Source organism: Zeus faber (genome assembly GCF_960531495.2).
Source record: "Zeus faber genome assembly, chromosome: 2".
In the NCBI taxonomy this organism is placed as follows: Eukaryota; Metazoa; Chordata; class Actinopteri; order Zeiformes; family Zeidae; genus Zeus; species Zeus faber.
In genome coordinates, this window is record NC_137189.1 from 4492907 (window position 1) to 4516041 (window position 23135).

At 45.4% G+C, this 23135-nt stretch overlaps 1 protein-coding gene and 1 pseudogene across 2 annotated transcripts in view; both read left to right on the forward strand.

Moving 5' to 3' along the window:
* The window catches only part of LOC307227327 (protein Z-dependent protease inhibitor-like), an 8748-nt pseudogene extending 727 nt beyond the window's left edge, over positions 1 to 8021 (forward strand). Inside the window, exons 2-4 of the transcript in view lie at positions 576 to 835; positions 7459 to 7601; positions 7841 to 8021. The product of the transcript in view is annotated as a protein Z-dependent protease inhibitor-like (transcript). The remainder of the gene's footprint in view (positions 1 to 575; positions 836 to 7458; positions 7602 to 7840) is intronic.
* Positions 8022 to 9457: 1436 nt separating this feature from the next.
* LOC307245867 (alpha-1-antitrypsin homolog) lies at positions 9458 to 11896 on the forward strand (the record flags this gene model as incomplete). Its single annotated transcript, XM_080021582.1, has 4 exons — positions 9458 to 10127; positions 10554 to 10824; positions 11339 to 11486; positions 11705 to 11896. The coding sequence occupies 4 exons, from the start codon at positions 9458 to 9460 to the stop codon at positions 11894 to 11896; spliced, it is 1281 nt and encodes a 426-aa protein (XP_079877708.1).
* Between the last annotated feature and the right edge of the window lie 11239 nt (positions 11897 to 23135).

Consider the following 23135-nt stretch of genomic DNA (forward strand, 5'->3'; position numbering starts at 1 on the left):
ACGAAAATGAACGCTGTACTGATGCATATTGAAGCTGTCAAAACAAATCTGAATTGCAGATGGATTTGTCAAATAAAACACCATCTAACCATTTCAATCTCTGGGTCTATGAGTAGCGACTAATTTTGAGCAAAACAAAAATGCGTAAAGTGCAAGATAAAATAGTTGAGATCAAACGAGGAAAGTGTGTTATTATAATATGCACTCTTTCGGCTTGTTTATTACCACCCACGGTGACTTATGGGTGTCTGTTCCTCATCAGTCTGTTTTTTTCCTCTGATGAAGGCCTGATGCTCAATAAATCACGGCTGACAATTCATTTCTGTTTAATTTTTCGTCATCTTTCACCCTGGGCCTACTATGGATGAATAACCACGCACTAATCCTGTTTCATGCTGCATAATTGAATACTGCAGTTTGGATTTTAAACAATATGAACTGGTTTGCTATTTTCTTCTGTATCATCAACAAATTAATAGTTAGGGCATTGCAACACAAGTGTGTGCACAAAATACCTCATTAAAACCCATAATGAGGTACTTTGATTTTATGATTAATAAGGTCGGTGGGAGCAGCCATTCAAGCGGAGGCACACAGGGCTGAGGAGCTTCCAACTGAATGCCACGGCCAGCGTAGAGGTGCCCATGATGTTCAGGGACGACTCGGCCAAGCTGTGGATGTTGTACGACCCTGTGTTCGCCACCACCTTGGTGAGGTTTCCGTACGCCGGACGCCTGACCTCCCTGCTGCTGCTGCCCAAGGCCGAGCTGCAGCCGCTGGAGGACTGCCTGTCTGACCGCCGCATGGACTTCTGGCTCAGCAACCTCAGGCCTGGGTGGGTGAGGACGAGGGTCCTGGGGGTCCTGGGGGTCCTGATGGTCCTAAGGGTACTGGGAAGGGGGATTCCTCCTACTGCAACCCCTTCCCGTGGTTTCTTCCATTCACCCCCACAAGTGGTATTGCCTTACCCAGGTGGCGGTTAAGGCTAGAGGGTTGATTTCCACTGATTTCTATGTTAAATGTGAAGCTTTGAGACCCTTTCATCTTTTTTGTACTGTAATTGAGGGCTCTAGAAATGGAGCTGGAACTGACTTGACCATTATGCAGACCAAGGCAGGTCCTGTGCCCAATGTCTAGAAGACAGAAGTGCATAATGGGAATGGGAATCGCATCATGGGTACCTGTTTCCATAGCAAATGCACAAAGTCATTCCGCATCTCCAAAGTTTATCATGTATGTCAAGTCAAGTCAAGTCAACTCAATTTTATTTATAAAGTGCATTTAAAAACAACCAGAGTTGTCCAAAGTGCTGGCGAGTGTGTGAGTTCAAAACATCATATAATATAACATATATACAATAAAGATGTGCATGATAGACTGAAATATTTGAAAGAGATTCAAAGCATGTCAGTTTACAGCATGTGAGTTAAAGCAGCAAACAATACAGCCAATAACAGTAACAGAAGATAAAAAGACGGCATGATACTCCAAGCGATTTTAAAAAGATTCAAAGGCCAGGGAGAAGGGGTATGTTTTTCCTCAGGATTTAAAAGTGTCCAAAGAAGCGAGAGACCTAACAGGGAAGGGCAGGCTATTACACAGTTTCGGGGCAGTAGCAGAAAAAGTCTGATCACCCTTTTGCTTCAACTGGGTTCACAGGACAAGAAGATGTATCTGGTAAGAGGACTTAAGTCTGCAGGGAGTGGAACGGGGGCACAGGAGGTCAATGTAGGGCCATTCAGCGCTTTAAAAACAAATAATACAACTTTAAAATCATAAAACTAAATCTGACAGGGAATATTTCGCTTTTGGTTTTAGTGGGAGATACAGCTGGGTATCATCGGTATAAAGAAGGACAGAGATGCCGTGTTTCCGGATAATGGAACCCAGGGTGAGCATGTACAAGGAAAATAGAATGAGACCTAGAATTGACCCTTAAGGGACCCCGCAGGTGAAGGGGGAAGAGGAGGAAGAACGACTGCCAATCTCAACTGAAAAGGTTCTTCTATCTTGTAGGTACCAATTTTATTAAATTTAATGTGAACCAATTTAAGGCTATTTGCTGAATGTCAACTGCATATTCGAATGGTGAAATGAGAATTTTGTGGACGTCCGTGTCAAAAGTGGCACAGAGGTCCAACAGTATTAAAATAGTACAGCCCCCAGAATCAACAGTTCAAAGTAAGTAATTTCTAACTTTAAACAGAACGGATTCTGTGCTATGGCGTGCTCTGAACCTAGACTGGAGCACTTTTAGGGTTGCATTGTCATTGAGGAAGCATCATAGTTGGTGAAAGACAACCTTTTCAAGAACTTTTCAAAGGAAAGGTAATTTAGAAATTGGTCTAAAATTGTTGAGAACTGCGGGGTCAAGATTTGATGAGAGGCTGAACCACAGTGTGTTTAAAGTAACATGGAACATAACAAGACAGCTACCAAGACAGCTATTGGTAATTGACAGAATGATAGGCCAAACTGTCAAAGGCCTCTTTAAGGAGGTGTGGGGGAGCGATATCCAGAAAGCATGTTGTGGGTTTCAAATGGGAAACTATTTCCAGTAAACAAGGAAGAGACAGGCACGAACAGACATAAGACAACAGTAGGCACAGGAGAGACAGAAGGATCATTACTAGAATGTGAGATGTGTGATCTAATATCAACTACCTTATCAGCAAAAAAATGAAGACATTTTTCACAGATTGTTGGGGACGCATCAAGGCTGGCAGTGACCGAAGGATTAAGAACTGCATTTATAGTGTCAAAAATAACTTTTGGCCAGTGACAGTTTTTAGAGCAGATATTCGAAAAATGATTTACTCTCGTTTCAACAGTATCTTAGTATTTAGTCAAACAGTCTCTCAATTGTAAGATACTTTAAGGATATTTTTTTTCCATTTATGCAACGGTCTTCTACTGTTCTGCCTTATGACACTCGTAGCATAATTTAGTCAAGCCTGGGTTTGGGTTTAGGTCGCCTGGATTTAAGAGGGGCAACAGAGTCAAGGATTCTTAAACAGGTTAAATTAGTTAAATAAAGGGACCAACTCATCAACACTCAGGTGAGGTGGTGGGGGGGCGACTGGCTGGCAGTCACACAATTAATATAGCGAGAGAAACAACCAGGCAGACAAGGTTTGCATGTTTGGCAGGGAAGAATGGCATCAAACACAATGGGCTTGTGATTGGATAAGCAATATACTTGGTCACATAATTCAACATCATGGTGTGTGGCCATGCTGGTGCGTGGGGCCACTGATGTTTTTTGAGTAAGATTAAACGAGTCAACAAGGTGTTCAAAATCCCTTGCCAAAGGTCTATTAGGGCGACAAACATGAATGCAGGTATTCCTCACTTAACTACCTGTTTAACGACTCTTTGGACTTACGACCAGCTCTCTGACCAGTCTGTATTGTACGCTGTGTACAATACAGCGGCGTGCGTGCGCGGCATCTCAGCCTCAAGCGTCCCATCTCATCACCCTTTATATACTATATACCCCTACACTATATATACTATATACATTATATATAGTATATACACTATTTATATTATATACATTATGATACTATATACACTATATACACTATATAAACTATATATACTATATTCACTCTATATACTATATACACTATATACACTATATACATTTTATACTGTATACTATATACACTCACTGTATACATCTCATCTCATCACCGTTCTCAGTCTTGATCCGGCAGTCAGTATTCACTACACTAGCGTCTGCAATTGCCACGCCTCCATTTTACTGTGAAATAACACGGGTCCTCACTTATCGACCAATTCGCTTAACGACCTGGTCCGAGGAACTGAACTCGGTTGTTAAGTGAGGAGTACCTACAGTATATTAAAATCACCAAGAATTAAGATTCCATGACATTTAGGCATAATCGAGGCCAGCAGATCAAAGAACTGCTGTAAAACGTTCTTGCTTAATTTAGGCGGTCTATACACCATGGCAAAAAGCACCGGGTTTGACGGTTCAACTTCAAATAATTGTCGCTCGAAACTGGAGCAAACGTCGGCGGTCAAAAGACGGCAGTGGAAGCGGCTTTTAAATATAGACGCCAGGCCCCCACCCCGGCCAGCAGTCCTAGGGAAGCTGAAAAAGTCAGTGGGAGATAGTTTGGAGAAGGGGCTTGACTCGCCAGCTCGTAGCCAGTCACAAATAGAAAATCCAATCCACAGGATGTGAAGAAATCATTAAGAATGAACGGCTTGTTGGACAGCAATCTGGCGTTGACCAGGGCCATCTAGACAGAGTCATTTGGTGAAGGGGGTGCATGTTGCAGCTGTGTGAGGTTCCGAGGGTCCACTCCACCACTGCCGAGATGTGGTGTGTGGGCTGAAAACACTTTGTTTACTTGATAAGTTGCCCAAGCTTGGTTTTGTCTCTGTTAATAATAGCTAGTCTTGGCATAATCCTAACAGGAATACTGTATGAGCCCAAGGAGATACAGTCAGGTGAACTCAGGGCGGGTGGAAAAAATTATCTGCTTTCCGGTGGCCAGCACACTGTCCACGAGGCGTACAAACTCCTCTTTGGCGGTCTCCGATTGTTGATTTTTTTTTTTCATTTGTACTGCCCTGAACGACTGTAGAGGCAAAATTGTATTGCTGAAATAGCTGCAGAACGGTGGGTGTAATCTTCTTAATGCAGGCACCTGGATAGCAAAAAGTGTGGCCACCGCGCACCGCCATGGGCCAGACCATGGAGGTGCCGATAACAAGGGTGGGCTCTGCACATGAATGTACACGCCTGACCACCTGGGGGGGGGTTGGGCGCGGCCCACGGTATAAGAGAAGCCACAGCCCAGGCAGAAGATAGATGGTCAGCTAGCTGGAGCCCCACTTGAGAGCGCAGTCCATCCCCGCTGTCCAGGACCCAGAATGTATTTCTCAGCAGCACAGTGCCAGATGTGCACAGCTGGAGGGAGCACTTAGCCCAACCCTTGCTGCTCCTGACCTGGACCCACGGCTTGGAGTTGCAGGGAGTGGAGCAGGCTTGGGTCTTGCGTTTAGTCCCAAGGATGGGCCAGATGTCATCATTCTTGGCCAGGGCTTCAGTTGAAAGTATCGGTTCCCCTCCAGCAGTGACAGCTGGACAAGGGAAGAGTGTTTCATGTACGACAAAAGCTGAGTACTCTGTGGACGGGCCGGCATACTAGGAGGAGTTTACCGTGGAGAGATGTTTGACCTGAGCAGCGGCTATGGACGAAAAGCCCAGGATTAACTCATCCTTGTTTTTAAGATCCTGTTTCAGCTCTCTGATGTCGTCCTGTAACAGTGAGCTGGCAAAGTCCACACATAGCCATGATGAGGTGTTAGAGGTCCACTAGCAAGCTTAGCCGCTAAAGACAAGCCTAGCTTAGCTAGTAGCCGGAACAGTATGCAACGTGTAATCCAATAGGAGGAAAGCAGTGATGTCTTGTAAAACCAATGGAGCTGTGATAAAATGGTAAAAGCCAAATAAAACTGGTAAGATTAATGGGTTAAAAACTTAAAAAATATTTTAAAAATACTCTTGCTCCAATGTGTGGGGAAAAAACAACCCAAACCAAATAAGATCGCCTCCTTGGCCTTATCTCCTTCTGACAGGTGCTATGGACATCCGTCTCAGGAGCCTCCATCCGGGATTGGATTGAATTTGTCTGTTGTCTGTCATTTTGCATCCCCAGTGGAATCACACCGACTGTAATGTGCAGGGTGAATGCAGAATGGAAGCTGCAAAAAGGGTTTCAGCAGTCATCTTTGAATTTGATTCCATAAACCTGTGGGGACGTGTTTCCAGCAGCGAAATGATAGAGGATGCACATTCTAACTAGAGGAAAAGTTGTGAGAGGTTTGGAATGGTCAATATGTTACTTTGCACAATTTGCACATTATCAAATCGAAAGTAAACAGTTGTCCTAGAAGAGCCACATTGCAAAAAAAGAAAAATAAATATCAAGATTTAGAAAAACAACTTAAATCAAGCAAATAGATATTCTGCCAAAAGGTTGGGTTACTTATATGAGATAAGATGTCACAAAAAACGGTAAATATGTAATATCTTAAAATATCTTCTTTCAGAGTAAATTATGAATGGTATATGGTTCTCCTTAAAATGTACTAGTATTTGACAGTATTTGATCAGAGAAATTCCCCAAATTGTCAATTTTGTCCGATGCAGTGAGTCGAAGACACATTTTCTCAAAGCTACAACTGACTAATCGTATACACAATGCTATGAAAAGAAAGAAAGAAAAAGTTAACATCCTCTGTTGATTTTTAAGATTTTCAGACAGATTTTCAGACTCTTCTTGTGCACTTTTTTTATGCCCGGTTCTTAGAAAATACAGTTGGATTTTGGATCGATGATTTACAAAGATGAGCTGCTGTGCGACTGAAGGGGAATGCATTAGTGTGCATTTTAAGAGGAAGGTTGTTGGTGTTTGTGTATGTTGTATAAGTGTTTGCATGGTAATCCAAAGGTTTACAAAGCTGAGATACTATAGTATGTATCCTACATGTGAATTTGCTCACGTGTGAGAGACAGAGATCAATGGCGGCATATGAAAAAAGACTCAATTGACTCTCAGGTCACACAATTCAACCTTTATATTGTTGGTAATATACAGTTGTCATAGGATGCCACCTTTCCAACAAATCCGCTCGTCAAACTTCTGCGCTGCGAGACACTGCCCCGGTCAAACGTAAATTATTTTATTGTGAAGTGGAAACGTGTAGGAACAACAACAGCTCAACCAGGAAGGGGCACGACACACAAAATCACAGAACGGGACCGCCCACTGCAGTGTCCTCGGTACCGATTTCCAGACTACCCCCGGAAGCAATGCCAGCACGAGAACTATTCGTTGTGAGCTGCATGAACTTGGTTCCTATACATCATGGCCGGGCAACAGCACACAAGCCTAAGAGCACCATCTGCAATTCCAAGCATCGGCTGGAGTGGTGTAAAGAATTTTATTCCAGTGAAAGAAAACCTTCATGCTACAGCATACAGTGACAATATAGAGAATTGTACGCCTCCAACTTTGTGGCAACAGTTTAGGGAGGGCCCTTACAACATGATAATGCCCCTGTGCATAAACCAGGGTCTAGAAAGAGATGGTTTACTGACTCTGGTGTGGAAGAACCTCTCTGGCCTGCAGAGAGCCCAGACGGTAATCCCACTGCGGTCAGGCCCCATCACCCAACATCAGTGCCGAATCCCTGCAGCCACGTTCCAAAATCTGGTGGAAAGCCTTCCCAAAAGAGAAGAGGGGGGACCAACTTCATATGAATGCCATTGGTTTTAAAATAAACAAGCACATACGCTATGGGTGTGGTGTTTGTTTGTATGTGTTATTTCGTATCCCATATTAATTTGTATCGCTTTCTCAACTGCCCTGTTATCTTATATTTTATTTTATCTTACACTGTCTGTTACTTCCACAGGCGGGCAAAAATCCGAATCCCCAGGTTCCATGTGAGGAAGTCGTACGGTTTGGAGGAGCTGCTGAGAAGCAATGCGGTGTCTTCAGTCGTGAATCTGCAGATTTCTCCGGGCCTCCTCCAAAGAGGACTGTGAACTCCACAAGGTCTGGAAAGAAATTTCTGTGAGTATCCAAACACAAGGAATGTGCCTTAGGAAGAAAAGGTTAAAATTAAATTGTCAGTGCAGGAAATAGCTTAATGAGCCTGGAATTTAAAGTTATCTGCCTTCTCTGAACAAATCAGAGAGACTTCATTGATTGATTGATTATAGTTTAATCTCTTCTTTTGTCTGTGTTGGTCTTTTTTGTCTCTGTCTCACCCACCCACCCAACCCTGCGTCGAGGCCATTCAGGAAGTCTCTGGTGGATACCCATTCTGGGAAGGGAGGGAGGCCTGACGTCCAGCTGGACTTCTCGGTTCCCCCCCGTATCACCTTCGACTGGCCCTTTGTCTTCATCGTCTATGAAGAGCTCAGCGGCGTCATCCTGCTGATCAGAAAAATAATTGATCTCAGGGACAGCTAGCGTGAGACATAGCATAAATGCTTGGGGAGCTAGTTCTGTCAGACAACTTGATGGTGCCACACACTTCCACTCCCCTAATGGGTCCGCCTATTTAAGCATCCAGTCCCTCCTGCCCTACGTGCTTGGCTGCCTGCTTTGCCTGCTGTGTTTCTGTGCTCCCTCCACCTCTTGTTGGGCTCTACTCTTCTATCCAATGGGGGGATTTGGGCTCATCATTCCTATATTTCTAGCTCATTAAACATGCCTATGTTTGCTGGACACCTTGCCAGGAAGGCTGCCCAGTAGAGCCCAAACGGCCAAACTCAAACGATGCAAAATATATATATATATTTTTTCATTTGTCTCCATACTTGTAAAAAGACGACAGGGGAAGATGTTCAGATGGCAGTAATTTGACTTAACCCCTCCCTGTGATCCAATTACTGCGTTTGTGCTCGCTAAAACTCAAAACACTTTTTACAGTCCACAACCCAATTTGCCCTTCAAAGTGCATCGCCGTTTTACATAATTAGAGGTAATCTGATGAACACTTATTCTCAGTCTGATTTGGCTTCAAAGAAGGAGCTCTCTACATGTCTTTTTGTTAAATTCCATTTTTACCCCTCCGACAGTGTGCTGAGGTGTGAAACTCTGAAAGGCATTGTACAAACTTGGATCTTTACTTTGTTTAACATTCCAAAACAAATTGAATATATTAATCAACTAAGAGACATCATAAACCAACCTAATACACAAATAAATGTAAAGCACAAGCAGCGCCTTTATATCGTAATTTCAGTTGAATGTGTAAATTGAAAGTCTCTCTCTCCCAATCTCTAGACTTTATTACCAAGAGCATTTTGTATCTTTTAAAATATAGCATCTCATTTGACAAGGGGGCACCATTTTCTCCACCAAAGATTTCCTGCGCGCTGAAATCCAAACCAGAAGTTTCCCACCAGAGATCAAGTCAATGATCGCTGATTTTTGATGCATCATTTGCTCTTTAATATGACGAGTTTGAAACAATGAATTATTTTTTCCTCTAAATGTAGTCTTTGATGCTAGATGAGAGAAACCCCGAAAATACATTCATCAACCACAGTTTTGAGACCAAAATCCCCTTCATCACCATTTTTTGTCACTCCTGCGTGCTCAGCCATTTGTGTTACATCATTGGAGGCCGTCAAAGCAGATAACTCAATCATCAGGACAGAGACGGGGAGCTGGTCCTAGTTAATCTTTGATACGCTGGTCAGCTGATTTTTCGGGGCCATAAAACACCAGAGCTGGCTTCAAATTTCCCCCGCTGAAGAGGACAGAAACGGTAAGAAGTGTTCTGACTTAAGATCAATCTCCCTCTTGTGAGATCCAACACTTTGAATCTTAATTTTAACCACAATGAATCTGTAACAGCTTACTGTATACTCAACTTTTTCTCGAGATAGGTCTTGACGATGCGTGGTATTCCTGGTAGCTGTGCAATCGCTGCTCTGCTGCTCGCGGTGGCCTGGGCGGCTCCCCACCATGGGGACCACATGGGCCACAACGAGAAGCAATTCCACCACCTCCACCACGGCGCAGGGGAGACCCACAGCCATGAGGGGGATAACACCTGCTTAAAGCTGTCCCCCCACAACACCGACTTTGCCTTTGCCATCTACAAGAGTCTGAGCTCCAAGGCTGCTGCTGGGAAAAACATCTTCTACTCCCCTCTGGGCATAGTCACTGCGCTGTCCATGCTGGCCACAGGGGCTCGTGGTGAAACCCACAGCCAGATGTTCGCTGCCATGGGCTACAACGCCTCCAACCTGGACCAGGCTCAGGTCAACGAGGCCTACGAGCATCTCATCCACATGCTCAGGCACAGCCAGGAAGCTCAACAGCTGGATCTGGGTAATGCCTTGGCCATCCGTGAAGACTTCAAGCCTGTGGCTAAGTTTCTGGAGGATGTGAAGCACTACTACTCCAGTGAGAGCTTTTCTGTTGATTTCGACGACTCTGATGAGGCTGTGGTGAAGATCAACGAGTTCATTGCCAAGAAGACCCAGGACAAGATCAAGGACCAGCTTAAGGATCTGGATGCAGACACTGCCATGGTCCTGGTCAACTATGTCTTCTTCAGAGGTATTGGACACCAGTACAGGCACAGCAGCAGCCCTTATAGAAAAATGTATAAAATAAAGCCTATGACCCGCTAAGCCCACAGGGAGGCACAGGGGAGTCCCATAGATTATTGCGACGGTCACATGCACTCTCACATATGCATGCAGATGCATACACACACAAACAAACACACCATTTTTCATAAGAGCTGCTTGTATTCATAACAATGCATGTGGAGCCAAACCCCTGAGCGTGAGCGAGGCTGTGTAGTGAAACTGGAAGGGGCTGCGCTCTGATAAGTGACCAGTTTATTTCACGGTGCAGAGCTCGGCTTGTCAGCAGTACAGAGTGCTGAGCCACACATAAAGTAAACGCTTCTAAAGTGCGTATCATTTTCCTATCATGCATGCACATTCACCCCCACCCCCTCCTCTTTATCTCACACAGGCAAATGGGAAAAGCCTTTTGAGGCCGCCCGGACACACAAGGCCATGTTCCATGTGGACGATGCCACCAAGGTGGAGGTGGACATGATGACCAGGATGGGCCGTTATGAGTTCTACCTGGATGTGGACAACCACACCACTGTCATCATGCTGCCCTACAAGGGCAACACCTCCATGATGATCGTCCTGCCCGACATGGGCAAGATGAAGGAAGTGGAAGGCTACATCAGCAGACAGCACATCAAGCACTGGCATGACTCGCTCTACAGGACGTAAGTATTCCGAACTCCAGGCCTTGGCCAATCTGTTTGTTGAAGGAAAAACCCGGTGGTAATGAAGCAATCGTGCCCACGTTCTTTGTCAATATGACTGCTCTGCTGTACAGTAGTTGGCTGAAACTATTCTCTCAAAACTGGATCAACTTAAACGATTCTGAAGCTACTTGGGTTGAGAGCCAATCAAAAAAAAATACATATAGAAAAAGAAAGAAAAAGAAAAGAAAAAGTAAAATAGCGCTTCGGTTAAAAAATGTTTTTTTGTTTGTGGATTGCCGTGAATGGACATACCACATTAGTGTTAACACAGTGAATAAAATATGGACCCAAATAATGATTGTATTCATTTTTATTATCGGTTTTCTTTTTGACAGATGCTTCATTTGAAGTTGACATTCAAGATTTGTGTGCATGTTTATAGCTGTTGAACATCTGACTAAAGACTGATCAAGCTACGGTTTCATTTGCGAGTTATACTGACACTGCGCTGCCTGTCTCATGTCTGTCTCAGCTCAGTGGATGTTTTCCTGCCCAAATTCTCCATCTCGGCGGAAGCCTCTCTGGATGATACCCTGAAAGAGATAGGCATCACCAACGTCTTTGCAAACAACGCAGATTTCTCTGGCATCTCTGAGGAGACCAATCTCAAATTGTCCAAGGTAGGACAGTTGGACGGACTGACCAGGTTTAACATGTTCTGCTGGAAGACAAACATCCCACAGTGGACACTGTCCACTGTGGGATGCAGGAACGTACCAAGGCTTCTTTGATGAATTTAAGTGTATGAAAACCCATTGATACCATTTAATTATGATCATTTTATACTGTTCCGTTACTGATCGCCTAATTTCCATGAGTGGTACCTGTGCCTCCTCAGGTCTCCCATAAGGCTGTGCTGAGTGTGGATGAGACGGGGACGGAGGCGGCGGCCGCCACCACCATGGAGATCTTGCCGATGAGCCTGCCCGACACCCTGAGGCTGGACAGGCCCTTCCTGGTCTTCATCCTGGAGCACTCCACCAAGAGCATCCTCTTCATGGGCAAGATCAGTGATCCCAGCAGCAAGTGAACAAGATCAGCGAGATATCTCTGTTGCCACCCTCAGCATTTAGGGAATTCTGTGGTTGTGTGTTGTGTTGTATGTATCTCACCCGGTGTGTATACCCCAACAGATTTCAAGGATCAAAATAACAACTTTGTTATTGTCCATAAAAATGTAACACCGTTTCCAGACAAAATGATGTTGAACAAATTCCACTGGTAAACACAAACATGAGTTTGTCTTCATATGTAACGCCTGGCTGAGTGTGTGTGTGTGTGTGTGTGTGTGTGTGTGTGTGTGTGTGCGTGCGTGTGTGTGAATGTTTGAGTTTGGTTTTAATGTTGAAGAGTCAATGACTTCATTTTGGGATGGTTATTGCAATATGCAATTACCGTCCTCAAAATTAGTTTTAGCCACAACATCTACGCTTCAATTTCCATCACCTCTCAGACGTGTTAATGAATATCTGATGAATATCTGATGAATATCATCGGTTTTTCTTTTGTTTGCATTTCCTTTTCCAAATCAGTGAGTGAGGTACTCCTGTCTATCTAGGAAACCTCTGTCCCTCTAAAGTACAGATAGTTTTGTTAAAAACATAACAAATGGTTGGTTAATAAACATTATAAAACATACATCCAGACTCTGTGTGTGAAGTTGATTCTCCTTCTGTGTGCCAGGGTTAACGAAAAGAAGACGTGAAGAATACTTAAAATGTCAGTGGAACAGATGATTCAACACGAGCACATCTCAATGAATAAAGAAAGAACTCAAGCCTTAATCTACATTTTGGATTTTCTTCTTACCCTGGTTTTCAGAGTTGGTCATAATCATTTATGCTGAGTCCATTATTCTCTTAAAAATGGTCAGCCTAAAAGGGACCCCTCTCATGTATTCAATACATATACATTTATTCACATCAGTTAATAACATAACATGGATGGAGAAAGGCTCAATTCTATATTATATAAATGCACAAATAGGAAATGTGATATACATGAGAAATAATGATAATAATATTATATTGTAATTGAAGAAACGTGTAATTCAAGTCTTAAACACATTAGAACTCAAATCAAAATATAAATGTAAAGTCATATAAAATGTTCTGGAGATGGTAAATACTTTCTGCAGAGATTGGGAGGGAGTTTACCTTGAAATAAACTTCCTATATTATCCAAAGTGTATCCAAAGTCTGCTCAGCATTCTAGAAAGGCAGGAGCCGGACGACTGTCGGCCTTAGATGACTCTCTGACCTTTGACATGTGGCCCATTTTGTGCAACATGCACTGACGTGTAGTTTCACAAACTGAACCACGAGTGTGGTGTTTGGGCAGTATCTGCCATGACGCAGCAATGAATTATTGTGTTTTACTCTGTAAATCTGTCAAATGTCGAAAAAAGGTCAGAACCGGCTGTTGGTCCTCACTTCACTGTGATTTAGCTCACAATGTATTTCTCTTTTTAGTGGCCTTTTCAGATGAACCTCATATGATACACAGAGGTGGCAAACATAACTATATATCTATATAAGGACCTGATAGATATTGGTCAACTAGGGCTGGGTTGATATTAAAATCAAATATCACACTATATTTTTTGACGAAAACCTCCATGTAATTTCATGATATTTCCGACTATTGACTATTCGTGCTTTCATAAGATATTTACACACAAGGAATATTTGAGAAGCAATCATTAGTAATGTGGATATTATCTATGTCTATAAGGTTCAGAAAACTGCTTAACTCCAATTTCACACAATATTACTATAAGCAAAATCTCAAAAGATGTCTCATATCACGATACCAGTTTGATAAGGATAAATCGCCCTGCCTTATGGTTAACTCTATCTTTGTTTAAAATATTTTCAGAATTCAGCTCCCTCCACTGAGGTTGAGTTCCCTCCATTTTATCTGTGTTATTGTTAGGGCCACGGCCGCCCAGCGCCACTAGAGGCCGCTCTTGCCCCATCTGCAGCTCCCTCCTTGAGCCAATTTCACACACCTGGGATCAATTACCTTCATCACTCACACAGTATTTATTCGACAGCTCCCCAGTCACTCATTGCCAGTCCGTCAACTAGCTTACCCAAGTTGTACTGCGACTGACCTAGTTCCTAGTTCCTAGTTCCTAGTTCCTAGTTCTGAGGTCCTAGCTCCGAGCGCTTGTTTCAAGTCCCTAGCTTATGTCTCCTTGTTTCGTCTTCCCCTTACCTGCTTGTCTCCTCTCGTCGACCCAGTCTGTCCATCCCTCTCCATCCAGCCCGGTTAACCTGCTTGTCTCCGCTGGTCGACCAAGGCTGTCCGTCCCTCTCCATCCAGCCAGCCCGGTTGCCCGTCTCTCCACCTGGATCCTGGACCCCTCCTCCCGGTCATCATCATCCCTTCCCAGCCCTGCTCCATCCCTACCTGACCGGGTCCCCCTGGCCATCTCCACCGTGTGGGTTAATAAACATCCTTCGTCTGCCCCCCGTCTCTCTGTGTTGTGCGTTTGGGTCCCTCCTAGCTGCTCCTCCAGACCATCTCGGCGGCCGTCAGCAGCCTGCAGATTCCTCTGGCTCCCGTGGCCCCCCCTGCTCCTCCAGCCCTCCCTCCTCCCTCCACCAGGGCTCACAGTGCCCCCCTTGTCCCCCGGGGGCCCCACGTTCCGGCTCCAGCGCCCTACGACGGCGATTTCAACACCTGCCGCGCCTTCCTAGTGCTGTGCGCGGTGGTTTTCCAGCAGCAGCTATCGTTGTACGCCTCCGACGGCACCCGCATCGCATTCCTCATCTCCTGCCTGGGAGGGGCGGCTCTCGGCTGGGGTTCCGCGGTTTGGGATTCGGGGGGTCCCAAGAGTCTCTTCTATGATCTGTTCACCCGTGAAATGAGGAGAATCTTCGATCACCCAGTTCGCTGCAAGGAGGCCGCCAGAAGACTCCTCTCCCTCCACCAGGGTCCCCGTAGTGTCGCCTCCCTCGTGGTCGAGTTCCGGACGCTAGCCGCAGAATGCGGCTGGAACTACGGAGCCCTGCAGGACCCGTTTCAGCATGCCCTGAACGACAAGTTGCGGGACGAGTTGGCGCGGAGGGATGAGCTGATGGACCTGGACCAGCTGGTAGATACTGCGATCCACCTGGACAACCGGCTACGGGAGTTTTGGCGCGAGAGGGTGCGAGACTACAGCCCGCGCCTCCCGCCTGGGTGGCCACGCCCCATGCCCCTCCAGCGCCAACTACTCTCGGGCGCCTCCGAAGTCCCCCGACTCACTCCGAGGCCGAGCCCATGCAACTTGGTCACTACCGGATCTTCCACGAGGAGCGAGCCCGCCGCATACAGGCCGGCGCCTGTCTGTATTGCGGCCGTCCGGGACACCTCCGAGCCACCCGCGCGGTCCAGCCGGAAGAGGACGACTCCTCGCTAGGGTTACGTTCGGCCGCTCCACTTCCAACCCTCTCTCCCGTCCTCTGCTCCCGGCTACCCTCTCGTGGGATAGTATAACGCTCTTCCTCAGCTCTCATAGATTCCGGGGCGGCTGAAACTTCAGGGGACTCAACGACATCACAGTCAAGAACAAGTACCCCTTGCCCCTGATGGACTCAGTCTTCGTCCCCATCCGGGGTGCCACCCATTTCTCCAAACTCGACCTCCGCAACGCCTACCACCTGGTCCGCATCCGCGAAGGGGACGAATGGAAGACTGCATTCAACACTCCGCTCGGACACTTTGAATATCTATATATGATATAATATATGATCTAATGTATGCCTTTCGGTCTGTCAAATGCCCCAGTGGTCTTCCAGGCCCTAATTAACGATGTCCTCCGGGACATGCTCAACTCGTTTGTCTTTGTGTACCTTGAGGACATCTTGATCTTTTCCAAATCCCTCTCCGACCACGTTAGACACGTGCGCCTGGTGCTGCAGCGGCTCCTGGAGATCGGTCTGTTCGTCAAGGCCAAGAAGTGTGTCTTTCATGTTCTGTCCGTTTCCTTCCGAGGATTCATCATTGGCCGAGGGAGGCTGGAGATAGACCCCAAGAAGGTGGCCGCCGTTTCCCACCATCCCAGGGCAACACTACCATCCTCACGGTGGTCGACCGCTTTTCTAAAACAGCACACTTCCTCGCCCTGCCAAAACTACCATCGGCAATGGAGACCGCGGACCTACTGGTGGCAGAAGTACCTGGGAGGTCACTTCACCTCCCAGCTCTGGCGCGCCTTCTGCTCGGCCCTGGGGGCACAGGTCAGTCTCTCCTCCAGTTTCCACCCCCAGACCAACGGCCAGATGGAGCGGGCAAACCAGGAGGTGGAGGCCACGCTACCTGACAACCACTAGCCCCACCTCCTGGAGCGACCAGCTGCCGTGGGCCGAATACGCTCACAACACCCTGGTCAACGCCTCCTCCGGCCTGTCGCCCTTCCAATGCTCTCTGGGCTACCAACCACCGCTGTTCCCTGCCCAGGAGGCTGAGATTGCCGTACCCTCCGTCCAGGCCCACATCTGTCACTGCCGGAGGACATGGAGGAGGGCCCGCTCTGCCCTACTCCAGGCCTCCGCCAGGTCCCGGCGAACCGGCACCGGCAAGCGCACTCATATGTCCCCGGACAGATGGTATGGCTCTCCACGAAGGACTTGCCCCTCAAGGTGGACTCCCGAAAACTCGCTCCCCGGTATGTTGGTCCCTTCCCCATTTTGTCCATCATCAACCCCTGTGCCGTACGCCTCCATCTCCCTCCCTCCCTCCGTGTCCACCCCACCTTTCATGTGTCCCTGCTAAAGCTGGTGGTTTCCAGCCCTCTCTACCTCCCCACCAAGGCCCCAGAACCCCCCCGCACCATCGACGATCACCTGGCCTACACAGTGCGGCGCCTGCTGGACGTGCGGTGCCGGTGGAGGGACCTTCAGTACCTCGTGGACTGGGAGGGGTAGGCTCCGGAGGAACGCTCCTGGGTCCCCCAGAGACAGATCCTGGATGCCTCCCTCATCCGGGATTTCAATGGCACTCGCCCTTCCGGTTCCAGATGTCCGCCAAAGGGCGTCCATAGAGGGGGGGATACTGTTAGGCCCACGGCCTCCCAGCGCCACTAGAGGCCGCTCTTGCCCCATCTTCAGCTCCCTCCTTGAGCCAATTTCACACACCTGGGATCAATTACCTTCATCACTCACACAGTATTTATCCGACAGCTCCCCAGTCACTCATTGCCAGACCGTCAACTAGCTTACCCAAGTTGTACTGCTACTGGCCTTGTTCCTAGTTCCTACTCCAAGTGCTTGTTTCAAGTCCCTAGCTTATGTCTCCTTGTTTCGTCTCCCCCTTACCTGCTTGTCTCCTCTCGTCGACCCAGTCTGTCCGTCCCTCTCCATCCAACCCGGTTAACCTGCTTGTCTCCGCTCGTTGACCAAGGCTGTCCGTCCCTCTCCATCCAGCCCGGTTCCCTGTCTCTCCACCCGGATCCTGGACCCCACCTCCTGGTCATCATCATCCCTTCCCAGCCCTGCTCCATCCCTACCTGACCGGGTCCCCCCGGCCATCTCCACCTTGTGGGCTAATAAACATCCTTTGTCTGCCTCCCATCTCTCTGTGTCGTGCGTTTGGGGTCCTCCTAGCCCCGGTCGTGACACTTATAATCCATTCAAATATATAATTTTGTTTTACAGATATATGCAATTCTCTGCTAAGGAGATAACCCCCCCCCCCCCCCCCAAACATTCAAACACCTACAGACGGTAAAAGGTTCATATTTAATCTGAAATGTGGGCCACTGGGAAGGCCATTTGGGGTGATGTGGATTTTTTAGGCCAATGATTGCTTAAAGTTTAATCAAATTGACAAAGTTGAAGCGTGCGCTGCGGCTGGCCTAGATCTTGATGGAGAAAAGTCCCCCCACCACCCCCTGCCTCCAACCCCTCTTCCTCTCCCTCTCTCTTCTTTCTCTTCCTCTCTTTCTCCCTGGTCTTCTGGAAATCACACAGTCGTTGAGAAGATCACTTCTGGACCATGGCACAAAGGTGTGTGTGTGTGTGTGTGTGTGTGTGTGTGTGTGTGTGTGTGTGTGTGTGTGTGTGTGTGTGTGTGTGTGTGTGTGTGTGTGTGTGCTAGCTCCCCCCAAACCCCCTTGCTACGCTCCAAAACGCTCCATCTCAGATTGTCTATTCCTTGGTTATTATTTTGGCTTAGCAAAAGATCAGAGGCAGGTTACGCATGCAAAACCATGCTCTGATGTGAGACGGTGTGAAGTGGCCATCTATAATGCATCGCCATCATCCCAGCCTTCAGGTTGGCGCCTTGGTGTCTTGGAGCTTCTGCGTGGGGTCTCACAGAACACTTCACACGAATGCGCCGTGGAACTCTACGTTTGCCGCATTGATCCGTCAGAATGGAGAACCAGCATCACTATGTCTTTTGACGGAGAAGAAGCCCAATGAACAAGGAGGAACCAGAAGGGACGTCTTCCTGTCTTTCCACTAGCACTATACATGCGTTCGACCCGCTGCTGCTGCTCCACATCATACCATGCCTACAGGTGTTCTAGTCGAGATTCGTAGAAATCGTAGATTGACATATCCATCCACCTATCCGTACTCAGCAAACTGTCACTATTTCTACTATGTGCTCCAACAAACTGGTGAAAATAACAAAGTGTGATAACTAACAACACTAGGACAATGGTTAGAAGGTGTCATTGGGGGACTGGTAACAGCGACACACCATACCACAAGCATCTGGAAAGGCTTAATGGTATTTATTTGGTGGGACTTTTTCAAATGGTCCATTATACTGTATGTATTTTCTTTGAACCAGTATACATCTTGAAGAGCAGGGATCTGTTTCTGGCTGTTTGCGCCCCTTGCCCCCAAAAGAAGCAGCTTTTGAGAAAGGCAAGGTTTGTTTTTAGCCTTTCAAAGGATGAGATTGAGATTATTGTGCAGTTCAGTGCTTCCACTAAATTCAACCTTGCATTATTTAAGCAGGAACGTGGGTGTGGGGGCGGTGTGGTTTAAGCAGCCACACCTGTCTTGGGTCTAGGAAATTGGACCTAGGATCAGGGTGGCCTTACGCCTGTTCGTTGCTAGAGAAATCAACGAGCGACAGGTAAAACCCCCATCCCCACACACACAGGAGAGGAGCACTTGACATGCCCATGACATGTCTTCCATCTGCTCCAGGCTTGTTCCACCTTGCCCATTGTTTGCATTAAAGGGCCCTGAAAAAAAAGCGTCACTCTGTGCCGTGTGGCAGGCTGGCACAGTGGGATTTTACCTCTTGAAATCATGCTTCATTCACAAGTGTTTTCAAGTTGTTCGGAATTTAGTTTATACTTAGAACCTCTGTGCAGCCACATGGGGACCAACTCCAGTTACAGTAGAACTGGTGCGTTGGTCAAGGGCAATGGCAGGAGTATGCACGTCTCATGCAAGTGTGGAAGGAAAACCAGCACATAGGGAACACCAAGAGAAACTTGAGGAAGATGTGCAAACTCTTCTCCAAAGTTGGGGTCGAACCCAGGACTTTTCTTTAGCTGTAATGTGTGAGTTCATAATAGATTAATGGCCATTTCAACACCTTATTGGACTTTACTAGCAAGGTTGTTTTTGAAGTATACGGTTGAATTTAATCTTCCTTGCAACCACAAGGTTTTGCTCCTTCTAAATTGAGTGATTATGGGATCTCTATTCTACCTCTATTCCACCACTATTACACCACTACACTATTACACTAGTAGAACTGTTTATTGGTGTATTTATTGTTTTGTTATTTGTTATTTGCTCTGCCCTAAAGCACAGCTAGTCATCCTTGGGTCTACATTTAAAAACATACATTACATACATTAAACATTACAGTCCACACAAATCAACACATTTAAAAACATACATTACATTCATTAAACATTACAGTCAACACAAATCAACATATTTCAAAACATACATTACATTCATTAAACATTACAATCCACACAAATCAACACATTTAAAAACATACATTAACATTACAGTCAACACAAATGGCAAACATAACACATAGAGAATACCATTAATATGAACGAGTGCAATTTACACTGATATGTGTGTGTGTGTGTGTGTGTGTGTGTGTGTGTGTTTGTGTGTGTGTGTGTGTGTGTGTGTGTGTATGTGTGTGTGTGTGTGTGTGTGTCTGTATGTATTAATAGAAACTCACACTGATGACTCTCCATATGTATAGCACCCTCCAAATATGATGTTCCAAGGTGTTTCCTTATTTGCTTTATAAACATTGATTTCTGTGCTAATTCAGTTAATCACAATGGTAAAGAATTCCATGATTTCATTGCTCCATACCGTGCATTTCAGGAAATTTGTGTTTACATTGATGAGTGAAAACCGGATTTCTGTTGCCTGTCTGGTGGCATATGTAAATGAATTGCATTTTAATTGACTGTACTGATATGATGGAGTTTTGGATTGTAAAACTTTTGAAGCATAGTGATCATCCTATCTTTAACTTTTAGCCATTTAAGATGGAACTGCATGCTATTTATGTTAGTGGCATACGACACTGGAGTGCAATGCGTGCCCCCTTGCTCTGTACTAGCTGGAGTTTGCATTGTCCCATCAGCAGGTGTTTTTGTTGATGCATGTGCTCTAGTGTCAACTGCATACATCGTTAATTTAGCAATTTTTAAGTAGGAGAGGAATGTCATTTTAAAAAATGGAATATATAAGTAGGCCTAGGCAGCTCCCTTGAGGAATTCCACGTTCCACAGACCCACTATCGGAGTAACTTCCATTCACAAAGACTCTCTGCGATCTGTTCACCAGATAGTTTTCCACACAGGCAGCTGCAGATGCTCTAAATCCATAACACTCAAGCTTTTCAAGAAGAGGCTTGTGATCAATAACGTCAAATGCTGCCGTAAAATCTGATAGGACTGCTCCACAGATCATTTTATTGTCCAGAGTGTGCATGTATAGGCTGCAGACTACACATGCTTGCACACACACACACACATGCACATGCTTTGGATGGTGGCCGGTGAAATGGTTCCTTCCAATCACTATTTCACCTCTATTACAGCTATAGTACATCTCGATTCCATCTCTATTACAGCTCTATTACATCTATATTACATCTCTACTATATCTCTATTACAACTCTATTACATCTCTGTTACAGCATCAGAGCTACAAGGGCTCTTATCTCAATGCATCTCAATTCTCTACGATCTACATTCATTCCAGACTGTCAGATACTATAATGGCAATAGTATTAAAGTAATTAGAAACACAAGAGTCAAGTTAGTTTGTCAGTATTTGTGATTTTGTACATGATATTCCATTCCAAATTGGGGAAAAAGGGGTAAAATGGTCCACAGAGGGTCCAAAATATTTAACTTGAGGTCAGAAATAATATTCAATCTGACCCACGCCCACACACAGGCCTGCAGATGGCAGTATTGAGCTGTAGGAGAGCTTGGAGGTCTATTCTCTTTCCATTGTCCTGTTGATGCTCTATTTATTCATTCATTATTCATTCAGGTGCGATTTCAGAACCACATTAAGTTAAATGAGTTGAAAGTTGTTGGATGTCATGGAATGTTTCTCCCTCATTTCGCCTCTTTATATCCGTGTCACAATGCTCACAAGTCTCACTAAGAGGGAAACATTTAGGTGATTTAACATTTATTTTTCTATTGACTTGAACAGTGCTTTAATGTTTTACTTTTTATGTATCTACATTTTGAAAACCCAAATAACTTTCTCATAGAGAGGAAAGCCACAACTTTAAATCTTTGAATTATATGTGTGGGAGGAACATGCACTATGTGGCCTGTGGAGGGAAGAATCAATTAACACTAGATACAAATTTGGGATAAAACTTGCGGTCCCATATATTTGATGAATATATTTTCTTAATAGGTTTGAAATAGATAATCCTTTCTATATAACCTATTTGCAGCTCCCTCCATGCTCTGTGATATAATTAAACTAGGCGATGCAACACTCAAATTCACAGAAAAGTTTCCTAAAATGCAACATGAAGTTTCTGCATTTTGACCTGTAATGCACTGTTAATGTACGAAATGAAAAATTCTAATTTTTATTATATATATTCCTTTTCTTATTTCGTTTTCTTTTTTTGATATTTTTCCTAATATTGTAACCTTATTCTGCTGCTTATAGGCCTGAATTGGCAATTGGCAGATCAAAAGAATATTTGTGTTGTCATACTCTAATCGCTGTTGTTGTGATACATTTTGGGGCCTAAAAAAACGGGGTCACTGGTCAGAAAAAGAGTTGAGAGGTGCAAAACTGGCATAGAGAATTCTGTATGCGATACAAAATAAACACGATGCGTTCCACCTGATCGTGCACAACGGAACAAACGCTGGATCCTGGAGATGTCTGGACACGCAGCTCAACAACCAGCGAGACGATCCACTGAGTCATAATTCACACTTTGTGCATCAAAACCAAACACACAGAAAAAAAAAGGGACAAAAGCGGGAAATTGGCTTGGTTGACAGAACGAGGCTGCCTGCGCTTCAGATGGAGACAATGACGAAACACAGAGGATGGCGGCGTTCATTATTTATGCCTTAAGCACACATCCACGGAAAGTAGAAAACGAGAGGGAGAGTCACTGAGAAACCAGAGAACTTTTACGTCAGGGTTTCAAGTGGCAGAATGAGGCTAAATAAACATGTGAAGGAAGTTAAAGTGAAGAAGATAAGGAAGACGATTAAAACCGGAAGCTCACACGCCGACCCATCTTTATGGGTCACCGTCAGTTACTTAGATCTAAGTGTGATCTAAGCATGCTCGCATGCACAAACACTTGCACAGAAACACCCAGAGTCAAGTGGATGCATACACATTAAATTGGTAATCCGTGAGATTGTTTTGTGTTATCCAATATTTTACTTTGGTGGAATTTTGTAAGAAACAGCTATTCAATCTATGTGTATTATGCATCTGCTCCTTATATGCTGTTTGTGGTGGTGGGGTCCGCCACATGTAAGGTGTGAAAGCCGGCCGTGGTGAATTTGATTAAGTGGTGCGGTGAGTTGCGATCAATAAACTGTCGATATGGATGAACATTCACAAAAAAGAATAGCACCGCCGGATGAAAACGTATCCCCACCACCTCGAGTGATGGAAGAAAAAAAAAAAAAACAGAGCAAATCAGTCGACCAGTCGAAGGCAAATGTTTGAGGAAACAAAGTGTGTTCGAGCGACAAGGAGGGTAAACCTGGATGTTGCGGATGGAAGTCTGGAAATGGAAGTGCAATCAACCCAACAAAGACA